This window comes from Setaria italica, chromosome VIII (assembly GCF_000263155.2).
Source record: "Setaria italica strain Yugu1 chromosome VIII, Setaria_italica_v2.0, whole genome shotgun sequence".
In the NCBI taxonomy this organism is placed as follows: domain Eukaryota; kingdom Viridiplantae; phylum Streptophyta; class Magnoliopsida; order Poales; family Poaceae; genus Setaria; species Setaria italica.
In genome coordinates, this window is record NC_028457.1 from 2,313,443 (window position 1) to 2,329,874 (window position 16,432).

At 49.6% G+C, this 16,432-nt stretch overlaps 2 protein-coding genes and 1 non-coding gene across 3 annotated transcripts; 1 reads left to right on the forward strand and 2 right to left on the reverse strand.

Moving 5' to 3' along the window:
• Positions 1-534: 534 nt before the first annotated feature.
• LOC111258232 (E3 ubiquitin-protein ligase RHF2A-like) lies at positions 535-1,194 on the reverse strand. The gene has a single exon (XM_022829182.1). The coding sequence runs from the start codon at positions 1,192-1,194 to the stop codon at positions 535-537; it is 660 nt and encodes a 219-aa protein (XP_022684917.1).
• Positions 1,195-3,623: 2,429 nt separating this feature from the next.
• On the forward strand, positions 3,624-3,697 carry TRNAE-UUC. The gene has a single exon. It is a non-coding gene; the product is annotated as a tRNA-Glu (tRNA).
• Positions 3,698-13,855: 10,158 nt separating this feature from the next.
• LOC111258233 lies at positions 13,856-15,010 on the reverse strand. The gene has a single exon (XM_022829183.1). It carries the CDS (start codon positions 15,008-15,010, stop codon positions 13,856-13,858), a length of 1,155 nt encoding a protein of 384 aa, XP_022684918.1.
• Between the last annotated feature and the right edge of the window lie 1,422 nt (positions 15,011-16,432).

Consider the following 16,432-nt stretch of genomic DNA (forward strand, 5'->3'; position numbering starts at 1 on the left):
AGGAGCACAGTGAAATGCCGGCGACGGATCTTCATCCACACTAACAAATCTGTGATAACTAATGCCAATTGTATTGTACTTTACAAAGCAACTGATAGCCATGTGTGCATGCATGGTTCATCTCTTAATTCTTGAGCTCATAGCCATGTTTTGAAATTTGAACCTCCAGGATTACTCAATGCAGGAGACCATTGACATTGACAAGCACAGCACAGCGAGGCTGTGGTCTGTGATATGCTGCAACACCTGGAGGCAGTTGTAAATTCTAGAGACTGAATTTGGAAACATGCATGATGAGTCTGAGAATGATATGAATCTCATAGGATGAATTCAAATAAAACACAAGATCCAGTTGATCTGGCATCTCTTAAGTAAGATTTACATGGATATATCTAAGATACGCCTCTCCTGCCATGCCTTGCGGTGGGGGTAGAAACTCAACAGCAAGCTCAAGCTCAAGTTGAAGGCAGTGGATTGAGATGAAGGAGGAGGCTCTGGCATGGCGAATCGATCATCTTCCAGTCCCAGTGAAAGCTAGCTTTGTGATCTGATCGAATGATCCTCAGCTGAGGCTGCGGCGTTGCGCCCCATGTTGAGCCAACCAGCGTAAAATTCTCTCAAGGCTGCCATACTCACCACAACCTCCTCCTCCTCCTCCTCCTCGTCGTCCCTGGAGAAAGGTTGCGCCGTGTAGTACCAGAAGCCATAGTCCTGGCCCTCCTCATCGCTGTAGACGAACCGGGTCCTGATCCTCCTCATCCCCTGTTCCTGCTCCTGCTCGTGGTCGTCCTCCGTGGGCAGCTGGTGGCGGCAGAGAGGGCAGACGGCGTTCCGGCGGAGCCACTCGAAGATGCAGTGCTCGTGGAAGGTGTGCGAGCAAGGCATGGCCCTCAGCGGAACTGGATGGGCCTTGTCGGAGTAATCAAGATCCTGAAGGCAGATGGCGCAGCAGTCGTCGGACCCGTCCGTCGGCGGCGCCGTCACCTCCCGCAGGCCTTGGATGGCCTTGCTGGAGGCGGCGACGCGGCCGCGCTTGTTGCTGATGGAAGCGGCGGCGGCATCGCCTCGGGTGAGTGACGAGACCGACGCCGGCGCGTAAAGCGGCGGCGGCGTGGCTTGGTCAAACAACGGCGGCGACTCTCCTCCTCCTTGGGCTTCGATCTCCCCAATCTCCCGCACTATATTTTCTTCCATGGCAGGGATCGGAAGGGAGACGGCACCCAAGAGGAACAATGGCCAAGACAGAGACGACGAGTTGATTGATGGATGGATCGATTGGTTATGTAGGCGGTGGTGATTGGCAAGGGGCGGGCGCCTCTGCCCAACCACCCGCCACCCGTCCGACTCCGGCCGCCGCCGTCGAAGCCGGCCTCCACGTCACGCTCTCTTCCTCCCCTCCCTCCTCCTCTCTCCCTCTCCACTCCCACTCCGCAAACCCTAGCACCGCCGGTAGCCTAGATCTGCCACCGATCGCCGGCTGCCGCGGGCAGATCCGCCTCCCCTGAGCTTGGATCTACTCATCCTGGATGCAGGGCCCCTTCCCCGATGGCCGCCACGTTCTCTCTCCCCCTTTCCATCGCCTGGAGGACAGGGGTCGCGACCGGATCCACGTTCTCCCTCCGCCACCCCTTCCACTGCCAGAGGCCGAGCGGCGAGGGTAGCTGCACCCCTACCCGGCTATCAGGTCCGCCGGGGGGTGGGGCTCTGTACGCCGCCGCCGGCACCGCTGGCGCGTGGCCGCCCAAGTGGACCACGACCGGATCCGTGTCCCTCCCCTTGCCACCCATTCCGCTGCGAGGATGGTCGCGTCCCTCCCCGGCTGTCGGGTCCATCGGGGGCGGGGCTCTGTGCGACGCCGCTGGAGCGTCCCCCCTGGTGGCGCATTTTCGCCAACTGGGGGGGGCGAACAACTGGCTATGTGGCAGCATTCTTCCACTCCTTGGCGCCCGGCAGTCCCTGTGCTCCTGGTGGCAGCGGTGATTTCTGGGGAAGAAACGGGGTTAGGCGAAAGCCTTGTGCCTGCTTGCAGGTCGATGATGGCGACGCCCCCGGGTGCCACTTCCTTTCTTGAAGGTGTCATTCATTCCCCTTTTCCCTCCCTACGACGAGTTTTCGGGTGAAAACCTTGACCGTGTTGGTCGGACGACGACGGCGCCAGTGGTGTCGCCCCCTCCCTTGAGGCGTGGTTTTGGAAGCTTAGCGGGCTCTTGCTGCTGTCACTGCAGGGATCATTGCTGAACGCCGCCCCCGGTCGTCTCCGTCGGTCAGAGTCCTCGTGGTGGCTGTCTCGGGAAGTGTCTTCTTCTGTGCCTACCCTTGCTTCAATTTGTCAACTCCGCTCGGGTTGCTTAGGTCGTCGTCGTCTAGCAGATGCTTTGCCACTGTAGTTGCTTCGGGTGGATGCTTTGCCATCGCGGTTGTGCTGGTTAGGTGGATGCTTTGCCACTGTTGTTGTGTTCGGGCGGATGCTCTACTGCCGTGACCTTTAACACTCTTGACGAGGTTGCATCTTTTGGCAGGTTCAGGAGAGTGGCTATGTCTAGGTACGTGGGTTCGAGTGTGCTTCCTCTTTATTGTTTCGCGTCGTATGGTGGTTGTTTGTCTGTTTCTTTTTCTTTGTTCTTTTGTGCTCTCGTGCTGGTCAAGCTCTGCTTGACTTCATCGAGATTGTGTCTGTAAACTACTTTCTTGTTAATTGAAAGGTGCTGAGGCACTCACGAAAAAAAAGAGCGTACAACTGTTATAGAACTTGTAGCACTTTGTACCAGCTCCATCCAATTTTTAGTAAAGGTTCATGGTCGGCTATAGTTTAGAGATATTGTAGTTCACTTGAAAAGGTTCTCATGCAGCCGCTACATGAACAAGCTTGATACTTTTGTGAACTTCCCAATCCATGAGGCCATGACCTCAGTATGAGCAAATATGTCAAGCAGATGTCGAGAGGTGATAAGCAGCCCATGTCTGAACTCTATGCGCTGATCAATCCTAATGATGATCTGGGTGCTGGACACTACTCAGCATACGCAAAGGTACTTGCATTTTCGTGTCACTGTTATATTAACATATTATATTTATATATGTTTGCATTATTGTAAGTATTCTTAATTGTATAGCTTCCTGAAGCTGCCTATGGTGTCACTTGCAGCTAGTTGAAGAGGGTAACTGCTATCATTTTGATGATAGTCATGCCTCCTCTGCTAATGAGGATGGGATCAGGACGTTTGCAGCACATGTCTCCTGAATATATGTAGGTTTCTTTGCCTTCAATAATAGGTTAGAGGTGATGGTGCGATTGATTTTTGAAATTGTAGCCTGAACAATACATTTTATGCTTGCACTTGCAGGGAGCTTTTGCAGGAATCATTATTTCTTTTTTATTTCCAAAGGATGAAGAGGACTACGAGGAGGCCAAGTTCAATGCTCCAATGCTCTTCTAGGCAGATGGCATTCACCTCCCATCCAATGCTCCAACAGAGTTACTGGACCTGAGACATTTAAATAACTCCTTCCTAACGTACAACGGTGTAACCATGTCCCGAATATATCATATACAAACTACTAGTATTTGCAAGCAATATGGTAATTGCATACTTGACTCTTGATCACATCAACAGAACATCACTTCCATTGTCGTCTAGTCCGGTTAGGATACCTGGCTTTCACCCAGGCGACCCGGGTTCAAATCCCGGCAATGGAATCTTTTTTTTTTTGTTCTCTTTTTCTCAATTCCCTCAATCAGACCTCTCCTTTTCTCGTTCAGTATTTGATGTTCTTGTCCGTCACATGACAAATCTCAGGAAATTATTCGCAACAAACAATTTGTTCTTCTTCTCTATTCCGTAGGATTGGGATAAATATGGGCGAACGCATTGGGCTGGGCTGGAAGGGCTTGACACGGCGGTGCAATTTGAGCAATGGGCCGAACAGAGGAGGAACGGCCCACCAGAGTCTCTCGGGACAGAGGAAGGAGAACCCGACCCCGAGTCGGTGTCGGGCAAATGGCACGGCGGCGCAGTCACCCGCGCTGCACTCGGAACCGGGGACCCGAGTCGGATTCAGCAATGGCGTTTCCTCTCTGGCACGCGCGTATATAGCTGAGCCTCCACGCCCAACACTTCCTCATCAGATTGTGATCGCTCGCTCCGCCTCGCCTCCTCCGCTCGATCACCTGCGCGTCGGCGGCGGTGCTTCCCTTTCTCTGTCTGTTGTGTCTCCCCGTCCGTCGCTGATCCATGGCCATACCGGTGGCGCGCGTGCACCTCGCCATGGCGCACGCGGCACTTCCAGGCCTGCTCCCGTCCCCGCCCAAGCGCATGATGCTGCCGCTGCTCCCGGCGCCGCCGTGCACCGCCATCATCCTCCCCTGCTCGCCTCCCAGCAGGCCCAGCCGCGCCGATGCCGTGGAGAGGTGGGACGCGCACAAGATCAAGATCAAGCAGGGCGGCGGCAGCCCAGCGTCGCCGCCGCCGCCGTCAGCTGGCCAGTGTTCCTTGAACAGCATCAGTGGCCCCGGGGGCACGTCCTTGTCCGAGAAGTGGGTGAGCAAGAAGAAGAGCGCCGGTGCCGGTGCCGCGACGTCATCCTCGTCAAGCAGCAGCAGCAGCAGCAGCAACGGCCGCGCAGACTCCGAGGAGAGGTGGGACGCGCACAAGAGGCCGGCGAGCCCCGCCGCGTCGTCGTCCTCGGCAACAAGCAGTAACAGGACGAAGACGCGCCAAATCAGCAGGCGCCCCAACGGCGGCCGCGCGTTGTCGCCGTCGTCTGCCGACCGCTGGGACGCCAACAAGAAGCCTCGGGCGCCGCCGGCCGCCGCCGAGCTCGACGACGGCGAGAGCAGTACTGGAAGCAACGACATGGAGCTGGTGGTGGACAAGGCGGCCCGACGGGCATTCTACGCTGGACCGGGCTTCAACAGGTCGCCGGAGCCGAGCATGCTTCCCAAGCCATCGTTCCTGAGGATACGCGTTGCCTAGCTGCACGCACGCACGCACGCACGCACGAACGCACGCACGCACGAGGGGATGGCGGACGGCAATAGAATTGGAAAGTTAGCACTTTAGCAGCGCGTGTGTACCCTTTCTGTTGTTGTGTTGTAGTTGCTGCAAAGTATGTAATCTTGTGTTGCGTCGATTTTATGTAAATTTCTTCTCCTATCACCTCTAACAGCAACTCCAAAAACGAATCTGTTGCCTAGTTAAACAATCGAATCCTGGCCCGAATTTCTGAAATTCACCCGGTGACATCCCAAATTTTTCATATTTCGAATCCAAAAACCCTGGCCATAAGTCCTTATATTTGTTGACAAATTTGAAAAATGTGAAGTTCTTACATTTGTCGACCAAGAGAATATGTAACTTTTGATGTAATATGTGGATTTTCCACAATAAATGATAAGAAAAGTTAAAAAAAGAGACAAACCCAACATCTTTATATGGTCAAGGAAAATAAAGATCTAGGTTGATCAAAAACATCTAGGTTGATCTAAAACATCTAGGTTGATCTAAAAGTTCAATCCGCATGGTAATGCCAATAACAGTATGAGAAACTCCACGGTGGACATGCTCACACTGATGGAAAGAACCACTCTGAATAAGATTGGTACTTTAGTTTTACAAATTCTCCACTATGGATATGAGTGGGCTCATACCTTAATGCCATGTAGTGCGGTGTAGGTTGCTAGATGTGCCTTGAAGACTACATCTATATATAGGAGCTATATGTGTAATACCAAATGAATAATGAGAAGATGTATAGCTCCCTCGTATACTTGTCTCTTGTGTTCCTTCTATGGTGGTCATGTGTATTAGGGAGAGGGAAACGGGATCTATCTACAACTTCTTCACGCCTTGTTCTTGGAAGGGAATTGGGGAACTGTATACGCGTTGCCTAGCTGCACGCACGCACGAGGGGATGGCGGACGGGACGACAATGGAATTGGAAATTCTTTTAGCAATAGTGTGTGCATCTTTTCTTGTTGTGTGTTGTTGTTGCTCCAGCAAAGTATGTTCATACCCTTGCGTCGATTTCATGTAAATTTGTTCTCCTGTCATGTCACCTCTAAACTGCACTGCGATAATGCTAATATCATGCTTGATCTATGCAAGTAAACTCTTTGATTGATGTTTGTTTCGATTTTAGTGTGTAAGTAGAGATGCTTTTATGGCGCGTACATATTTTTTCATTAAAAAATTTAGTAAATATAAGCATTTGATTCGTAGATCAAATTACCTGGGCCTCATATACCAACAAAGAAACTTTGTAGAATGGGAACTTTGTACAAATTTGGTTAAATTTTAAATGGTTTGATTTAAGATAAGACTAGAATAACCTAGCATGGGACCCATGTATAGAATAAATGCCGGTTCGACAATAAAATAAATTTTACCGACTTTTTAGGTCTTAAGCAGCAACGAAGAGTTGTGCGGCATTAGTGGAAAAGGCCTTACCATCACTGAGCCGAAGTACTTGGTTCTATAGGTCCGACATGATTCAACCTCGCAAGACAACGATGTCAGATAGGATCTACCCTAACAAACTATCGTATGTGTTTTCCAGCCCTGATGGGTAGCGTATACATACTTGACTATCCACCCCCCTCACTCAAAAATAGTATCAGGTGCGAATTTGTTTGGAAACAATTAAAGTTCCGATGGCAAATACTGAATTTTCTCCTGAGAAGTGCCAAAGTCTTATTCCATCCATACCGTGGTGTTTTCCAGCCCATATTGCTATTTGATATGCTTATCTAGATCTACCGCATTGAAACCGCCCCTTCATAAAAGATAGTACTATGTTGGTAGTGGCAACAAAAAACCAAATGGTCATCTCATAAACGTAGATAATTTTCACATATGATAACTGATAAGATGCATGAAGTTCTTATAAAAAAAGAGACAGAAACATTGTTTTTTTCAGCTTCTACTGCCACGGAAAGGACCACTCCGCGCTAAACACAGCTGATGATGGTATGATGTCCTTCGTCTTCCCGTCAAGGAACACCGGGCTGCTCGTGCGGCTCCTCAGGTCATAGAAACCATAGCTGGGAAGAGGGCTGTAGTCATCGCAGGCTTCGCAGCCATAATCGGGGCACAGAGCTTCCTTGCAACACGTCGGCAGATCAATGCCGAGAAAGTAGACACGGTTCCCTTGAAACCTCTCGTCGTCGACGTCGCCCGTCGTTAAGCGAAGTGATCTGGAGCACCCTCTGCTGACGAAGAGAGCCTGGTCGTCACCCAAGCTGTCGACCTCGAGCCACCGACCCATCCCCAAATCCGCCTCGAAGACCTTCATCTTGATCCCCTCGAGAACCTTCGCGGCTGTTCCTTCGTTAAGGCGACGAGGAACACTCCATTTCACCATCAGCAGCTTTCCGCCGCAAGATGACACGACGAGGTAGCGCATCTTGCTGGGACGCTCTTCCTGCAGGTCAGTCGTTGGTGGGGACGACGATTCTGATGCCTTGATGACATGCTCGTCTTGAGATTCTCCGGCGATCTCTCCGTCGATGACCTCAAGAGCGAAGAGGTCGTCCATGGCGGTGAGGGCGTAGAGCTTGCCACGGTGGAAGGCGACGTCCTGGTACCACGAGCCGTGGCCACGAGTATATGGAGGAAGAGAAGATAACCACATGGGAGGACCCAGCCGGTAGCCGTCTGGCTGGGGCGCCATCATCTTACGCTTCAGGGACGCGGTGGAGATGACGGCTGGCGCCGTGCCGCCGCCGTCATGGAGGCGGCGGCGCGGTGGCACCTTTGTGGCAGCGGCGCCGGCGGAGGAAGCGTTGACGAGGACTCGTGCGGTAGATGCGCCGTAGAACTCGTACAGGACCCAGCAGCCGTCCAGGGAGCAGAAGCAGTCCTTCATGTCGGTAGGCGGCCCCACTTCGCCGGCGCCCGTGAAGGCTCGCGGCAGCAGCCTGCCGCGGTCCGGGCAGTCTGCTGTAGATGGGGACACGTTCAAGCAGATCCACGGCAGCGCTGGCGGCAGATGCTGCTGCTCGGCGAGGCCGAGGCGCCACCACTGGCGGCAGACGGGGCCGAAGCTGAGGCGGTCGACGACGTGGGACGGCAGGCGGCAGAGGATGAGGCCTCCGACCTCCGGCGGGAGGTCCGACCAAAGGGGCACATGGTCCTGCGGCGATGACGGGCGTGGTTGTCCTTTGCTCAGGCAGGTGCCCATTAATCGATGCCGAAAAGAGACGAGACGATGGCATGGGCAGCCATGTGGCTTCTAGATATATACATGACAAACAAACTAGGGCTGCATCTTACGAGTCGTCGTATGTAACTCGGACTGCCTAAGAGATATTGCTGTTGAGATTTTGGTTTGGCTGTTAGAGATAAGAGTCTTGATGTAACAATATTTCAACCGAACCAAATATCTCCAATATCCTAGGTTGTAATCTAACCTAATCTGTTGGGGGACTTTCTCCCTATATATTATCGAGATAGGCAACCACGCTCTATTCTTTTACATGGTAATCAGAGCATCTTATTCCACAATACATCTACCCGACCACTTGACCCATGCGTCGCCCTCGATCAGCCTCATCTTTTGTTCGGATTTGAGGCTAAAAGAGATCGATCTGCTGTTTCATGTAAACCTAACGTTAGCCCATATGGCAACAGACTCCAACCATAATATCTCTCGACGACGGGCGTGGTTGTCCTTTGCTCAGGCAGGTGCCCATTAATTGATGCCGAAAAGAGACGAGACGATGGCATGGGCAGCCATGTGGTTTCTAGATATATACATGACAAAGAAGCGGGCTTTTCACGGTTAAGGTTAAACAAACTAGGGCTGCATCTTACGAGTCGTCGTATGTAACTCGAACTGCCTAAGAGATATTGGTGTTGAGATTTTGGTTTGGCTGTTAGAGATAAGAGTCTTGATGTAACAATATTCCAACCGAATCAAATATCTCCAATATCCTAGGGTGTAATCTAACCTAGGCCTGGTTTGGTTCGTTTGCTTATTTTTAAGCACCCGTCACATCGAATGTTTAGATACTAATTAGGAGTATTAAACGTAGACTATTTACAAAACCGATTACATAAGTGGAGGCTAAACGGCGAGACGAATCTATTAAGCCTAATTAGTCCATGATTTGACAATGCGTTGCTACAGTAAACATTTGCTAATGATGGATTAATTAGGCTTAATAGGTTCATCTCGCTGTTTAGCCTCCACTTATGTAATCGGTTTTGTAAATAGCCTACGTTTAATACTCCTAATTAGTATCTAAACATTGATGTGACACTTGCTTAAAAATAAGCAAAAGAAACCAAACACCCCCCTAATCTGTTGGGGGACTTTCTCCCTATATATTATCGAGATAGGCAATCACGTTCTATTCTTTTACATGGTAATCAGAACATCTTATTCCACGGTACATCTACCCGACCACTTGACCCATGCGTCGCCCTCGATCAGCCTCATCTTTTGTTCGGATTTGAGGCTAAAAGAGATCGATCTGCTGTTTCATGTAAACCTAACGTTAGCCCATATGGCAACAGACTCCAACCATAATATCTCTCGAGCTGTGCGAATACGTGGCATGTTAGATTACAAAATACGGTTAGCGTTCAAACTCACCTATTATCTATAGTAGGTAAACAAATCTATGTTGGACTGGAATCCGAACGGGGCCGTTCCTATACTTGGGCCAACGTATAATCGTGAAATGGTTAAACAGACTATCTCGTATTCCATAATTTGTTCACAGAACAAAAGAACTATGTAGAAAATTTGTCGAACATAGATTAGCTGACAACAAGTTTACTTAATATTTTTTCCCCAAAATATAGCTACATTTAGAGTTCCAAATTTGTTCCAAAATATAACTACTTCTGAGTTGCCAAGCCTGATTGAATGGGTCAATGGATGAAAATAACCCATTTCGCGCTCACAATTTTGTTTATTTAGCGTAGAGATATATATGCAAGGAAAGGATCACTACCATAAAGATCATGTGTGCATGCATGGACAGGTTTAATGAATGGTATATTAGACCTTTTATCACCCTCCTTAATTAATATGACTGAAAATGGCTAGATGTAGCTAAAATTGTGGGACGGAGGGAGTAGTTTTAGTTAGCAATTAGCATCATAGGTGGAATGTGCATCAATTTTAAATTTTATTCAAGGAAAGCATTTGTGCAGAGTTTACGGGCAGATAGATTCCACAATAAGAATTCTATCCAAGTGAATTAAAACTAGCCATGATGGCTAACTTAATTTTATATGTTCAAATAAATAATGTATTCCCAATATATATGCTGTAAATTTTAGATGAATGGAGCTTTATTAATAATAAAAGTTCCCGCCTTTGCAACAAGCTGATACGCGCAGCCATTACAAAAGTTGAAGAAAAAGGAAAATAGAATGAAACTCAAAGCGCTCTAAACATCACAGAATTTCTAACTCAACCTATCGTCCTCCTATGAAAAGAATGTGATGAACAGGCTATCTAAAGTATCTCAAATGTCACGAGTTAAATAACAGCACTTAAAGATGACAGTGACAAAGTGATATCATGGGACCAAATTGATGATCGGTCTTCCCATGAGCAAAATTTGACCCTCTTATTTCCATATAAGCCCCAACAAATTGGAGCACACCTCCTCCTGAACAAAACAACTAAACAGATACCGAACATCAGAGGATATCTAGCACAATGTAATATCTGCAAATAATGCCTCTAGGGAGAGACATGACATCATTGATGTGCCATGGCCCAATTTGGTGTGTTCAAAACACAAAGTTTTCAGCTAGGAATCCAACCAGCAGTACTTTGAAGAGACTTGAGCATCCTAAACAAATATACTACGAGAGGTGAAACGGAATCTTTTCAAGAAATACATATAATGATTATCCACGTTCAACATTAATGTCATTGCAAATGAAATAGCTGATTTGGCATCACTGCAAAACTAAAAAACTGCTGCTTAATAAGGATGTATGCATCCCTGATACCGTTCCCTATTTTAAGCTTACTCTTGTGGCAAGAACCATTCCATGCTCCAAATAGGCCGTACAACCCGCATTCTGTCTAAGGCAACTTGACTGATCGTGCCGTTCGTTAGGTCATAGAAACCGTAGCTTGGCATGGCATCATAGCAATATCCGAAGAAATCATGGCCCGAAACATAAACACAGTTCTCTTGAAACCTCGGATCATCCCCGGTCAATCTAACAGCCTTAGAGCAACCCCTGCCGACGAACAGAGCTTGGCCACTGTCCAAGTTGTTCACCTCCGTCCACCAACCCATCTCCAAATCCGCCTGAAATAGCTTCAACACGATCCCGTCGGTAGCCTTGGAAGATGAGAAGCTCCAGTAAGGGCCACGAGAAGGGACCATCCACTTCACCATGAGCAGCTTCCCTGGGCAACATACGACGAGCTAGGTAGCGCCGCCGCGTCAAGAGAAGCCCTCCCGGATTTGCCATCTCTGGAGGCTGTGCCACCACGATCGCGTTCTCGACGACGACCTGAGACGCCTTCGGTATGCCGGCGGCGCCGTCCCCGACCTCATGAACGAAGAGCCCACCTTTAGCGTTGAGGGAGTAGAGCTTGCCACGGTACAAGGCAATGTCCACATACAATCCCCTTCCATGGCTATCCGTTGGACAAGCCGACCATGAAGGGGCGCCGGGCCGGTAAAACCCCCACCGAGCTGCCCGAGAGGATCGCGGCTACGAGGTCAGGTGAGCACATGATGATCTTGCGCATGGGGAATCTCCTGATTTTTGTGCCATCATCAAGCCAAAGCGGTATCTCTATGGTGTTAAGAATATGTTTTTTGAGAGGTTATTTAAGAATATATGTTGAATGAAAAATATGACGTCATACCTAATAACTCTCTGCATCAGAGCGTTTATTTTTCTTTCTAAATTAAGATGTGAGAGAAGGGCGCCGTCCCCTACATATGGAGGCCCTATGCTGAAGTTAATTTAGGCCCCATAATTTATTTAATACCTAGAACATAAAAATGGCTATGTAGATCAATTCCCCAATATTCGTTAGAGTGCGCAGCAATGCAACCCAGCTTTCTACTCCGATCCCCAATATGGTACTCTGCAGTCACCACGGCCGCCGCTACTTTTTTCTTAACGAACATAGCAGAAAAATACAAGATCACGATCCTGGAAGACCACAATCAGGAAAGAAAAAGAAAGATTAAGAAAAAAATAACTAAATGTGACTAGCTGGATTGGGACATCAACACGACCACACCACTCTACTCAGGCTACAAGTCCAGCCGGTTGGATTGGGACATCAACACGGCGCACCACTCAACAGCAATACCTAACCAGTTGGATTGGGACATCAACACACGCCACACAAAGTATTGCGCCACTCAACTCGCAGTGGCCCGATTGGAACAACAACTCGGCTGGAAGGATGGAAACACCATACGCTGATGACCACAGACGATCCGCTAAGAGGGAGAACCTAGCACCGAGCCGGTCGCCACAATGCGTGGCTGATTGCCGCTAAGCCAACATGCAGTTGCAAACGCACTGCCGTACTCTAACCAGTCAACACTCCACCGAAACGTGCGAACCCCCGAACATCAACACAAGCTAAGGTTGCGGGGGAAGAGGACGAGAGAGAAGAGAGATGCACTCGTCCTCACGCAAAACCCCACCGTTTTGACAGCCAAGAGCGCCACAGAGCCGATGGTGGGCTGCCGAGAAAAAGGCCGGAACATGATCTCCAAAGAAACGATGCTAAAGCGCCGCCATCGCCCGCCTGAGGACTCAAGCATGGTTTTCACCCGGAGAATCCCGTCAGGAAGAGGAGGGCACCTGGACAACACACCCAAGGGGGAATATTGCGTCCATTGAACATTGCCGGCCCCAGCACGAGGCCGAGCAAGACTTTCGCCTGGAAAGCCCTTCCTCCCACAGCCGCCGCAGCTCCAACGCCCCTAAGTTAAGGCAACACGGTCAGTCACCCACCTCACGCACGACAGCCGTAACATCCATGCTGAGCCACCATCCATGCGCTCAAGCACGCCCATCACCATGCCGGTGAGTCACCACTTGCGGCTGCTAGCCTCGTTTGCCGCTGCCTCCAGATCCACCTGTGCTGGAAAAGGTGGCCCGGCAATACCAGCAGCACCACCTTGGTGTCACCAGTGCGCCCCAAGCTACACCACCATGGCGCCGCTGGAGAGCACCGTACTGACTGCCCCCGGGCGCACCACCATGGTGCCGCCACCAGTCCGCCCAGGCATCCGCACCTCCGACCCGCACTCCACCGCAACCTCGCCCATGGCCACCGCGCGACCCGGCCGCTGGGCATGACCCACGGTCTCCACACGCCTGCCGGCAGTGCTCCGCGCAGGTCTGGCTCCAGGAGCTAGTGCCGCACATCGCCTCCAGGGGACCGGATCCGCCGCTGCCACCGAGCTGTGGTAGCAGACCACAGCCTCGCCGCCGCCTTCCTGCACTCCTCCGCGCGCATCTTACGTGAATCAACGTGTGACCGAATTTTATTCAACGGAAATGCATGTACCTATGCAAAGTTTGTGACTCAATTCAGATGAACATGTGTTTCACCACAAGAATTCTAACCCAGCAAAACTATACTCAGCCATGATGGCTAACTTAATTTTCCGTGAAGAAAATGTCGTATATCACCAAACTAATTAAAAGTAATGAACATACTGACTGAATACTGTACCAGAGAGGAAATGGAACATTTTCAAGAAATATAATTATTATCCACGTCAAACATGCACTAATATCTTAACAAATGAAATGGCTGATTTGGCATCCTTGCCAAGCTGACAACTTCTGTTCAATAAGGATATGAGTATGAAGCTCTGAATCACCTCCACGTTTTAACCCTACTCGAGTGGGAAGAACCATTCCATGCCACTGACGGGCCATGCAGCAGCCCGCATGCTGTCATGGAGAACTTTAACAATCTCGCCGTTCCTTAGATCATAGAAACCATAGCTTGGCATGGCAAGATGGCATTTACGGAAGAAGTTATCGCAGCCCAAAGCGTAGACACGGTTCCCTTGGAACCTCTCATCGTGACCGGTGAACCTAACAGCCTTGGAGCAACCCCTGCCGACGAAGAGAGCTTCACCGTCGTCCAAGCTGCTCACCTCCAACCACCGACCCTTCTCCAGATCCGCCTCGAACACCTCCACTGTGATCCCGTCGAAGTTCCTGGGAGAGGGACGGCGACAGCAAAGAGGAACCGTCGTCCATTTCACCATGAGCAGCTTGCCTGTGCACGACACGACGAGGTAGTGGCGCTTCTTGCTAAACTTCTCTTCAGGATCCACCGGCTGGGGGCTCTGCGCCTTGATCGCGTGCTCGACGGTGTCGGCAGCGGCGGCGCCGACCTCGTGAACGAAGAGCTCATCCTCTGTGTTGAGAGCGAAGATCTTTCCACGGTAGAAGGCAGAGTCCACGTAGTAGGATCCCCGGGCACCGCGATCGCCGCCGATGTCAGACGGAGAGACAGACCATGAGGGGGCACCGGGCCGGTAAAACGCAACATAACTGCCTGATAGAGCGGCGATGAGATCAGGTGAGAGCACCATGAACTTAAGCATGTAGAGCACGTTACTCTTTGCGAGATAGCCGAGGTGAAGTGGCATCTCCACGGTGGCGCCGGTGAGAGGATTGGTCAGGAAGCACTTGTGGGAGTCGTCGTTGTCGCGGTCGTGGGGCCCGTACAGGAGCCAGCCGTCGAAGCAGCCGTGGCAGGTGACATCTTTCGCCGGCACTGCGCCGGCGCGGCGCGCCTCGCCGGCGGGAAGGCTTAGGAAGGCGCCGTAGTTGCTTAGGGCCTTCAGGCAGATGAAGGGCAGCGCCGGCGGCAGATGGGGACGCTGCTGTTGCGCGGCGAGGCGCCACCGGCGACAGACGCAGCTGAAGCGGAGGCGGTCGATGCGGCACAGCAGCAGGCGAAGGATGAGGCCGGCGAGCTCCGGCAGGAGGTTTGACCATGACGGCGGGGGTCGTATCCTCCCCAGCCGATCCATTATGCGATCCGAGGAAGCCGGAAAGAGGCGACACGATGGTTGTTATCTTTTGCAAATCGATCTGTTATTAGGTGCGAATAATCCGGGCCTAACTTGTTAATGCATACGTACTCCTCAACCCTGCTAATTGACAATCTTATGTTACTATTACTAATTAGCCTCCGGTGAAGCTACTTAGGATTCTAGTGGACACTTTAGAATAAGAGAGAAATTCTAGACATTACATCTTGTCATTAATCAGTAGGCTTAAATCATCATAGCCATTGAACCTATTATATTTTCTAAAATATTACCCACTACACCATTATGAAAATAACCTAAAATAACCCCCTAAATCCATATTTAAATTACTTACCTCGACCATTATATAAATAAATTAAAGTGACCTCCTAATCTTTATCAAAATTACCCACTTCTGCTATTATAAAAATAATTTAAAATAACTCCCTAAATTTGTAACTAAATTTTCCACCGCTAATACTTCAAAAAATAACTTAAAATAACATCTTAAATTTGCATCTATATTATCAACATATGCTATTATTACAAATAACATGAGGTAACCCTAAATTTGAATCCAAATCACCTTAATTAAAAATATACACTAAAGTATGATTCTAAATCGCCTATTTGTTATACTATTGGTATATGAAATAATAATTAAGGTATATGCGTTTATTTATAAAGATACAGAGAAAGTGATGAGAATATAGATTTCTATGTTAAAACTATAGCTCAAACTTAAGATCCGTTAAATAAATTCAAGCGCATATTTGCGATGCAAAGTGAAAAGTTAACAATTATAAATGTGGATGCAAAGCATATATTTGCTTCCCCTCATCCTCACCTCTTACATTTCCGTATTTCATTTTTGCAACTCGTGTGCCTTTACTTTCTTAGTGTAGTATCTTACTAGGATTGGCTCTAAGTTGCAAAACTTATTTTGGGATAAGGATTTCACACTAGATTAATCGTAGAATGAACATCTAAGTTAAAATAATATAGTTTATGCTTTTGCAAAGTAGTGGAAGCTATATGTTAAAATTTTAGATTGCTTAATTCACTCCCTCTTTCTCTTAAGCTACGAGTACCGGTTCCTTGGAAGCTTGTTGTTGTTCGTGAGAGCGTCGATCTTGCCACGGTACAGAGCGATGCCCAAGTACCACCCCCAGCCGCGAGCGTCAGACGGACTCACAGACAGACCGACCATGACGGAGCACCCTCCCGAGGCCAAGCATCGCGACGACGAGGTCCGGCGAGCACACGATGATCTTCTTCATGGGGTGCGTCAAGCAACGCCTGGATAGTCGTCACGGAGGAGGGGTACGTCTGCCACGGTGACTCCGGAGAGAGAGTTGAACAAGGAGCGGGTAGCCTCGCCCTCGGTCCTCGGATACGTTGCAGTACAGGAGCCAGTCGTCG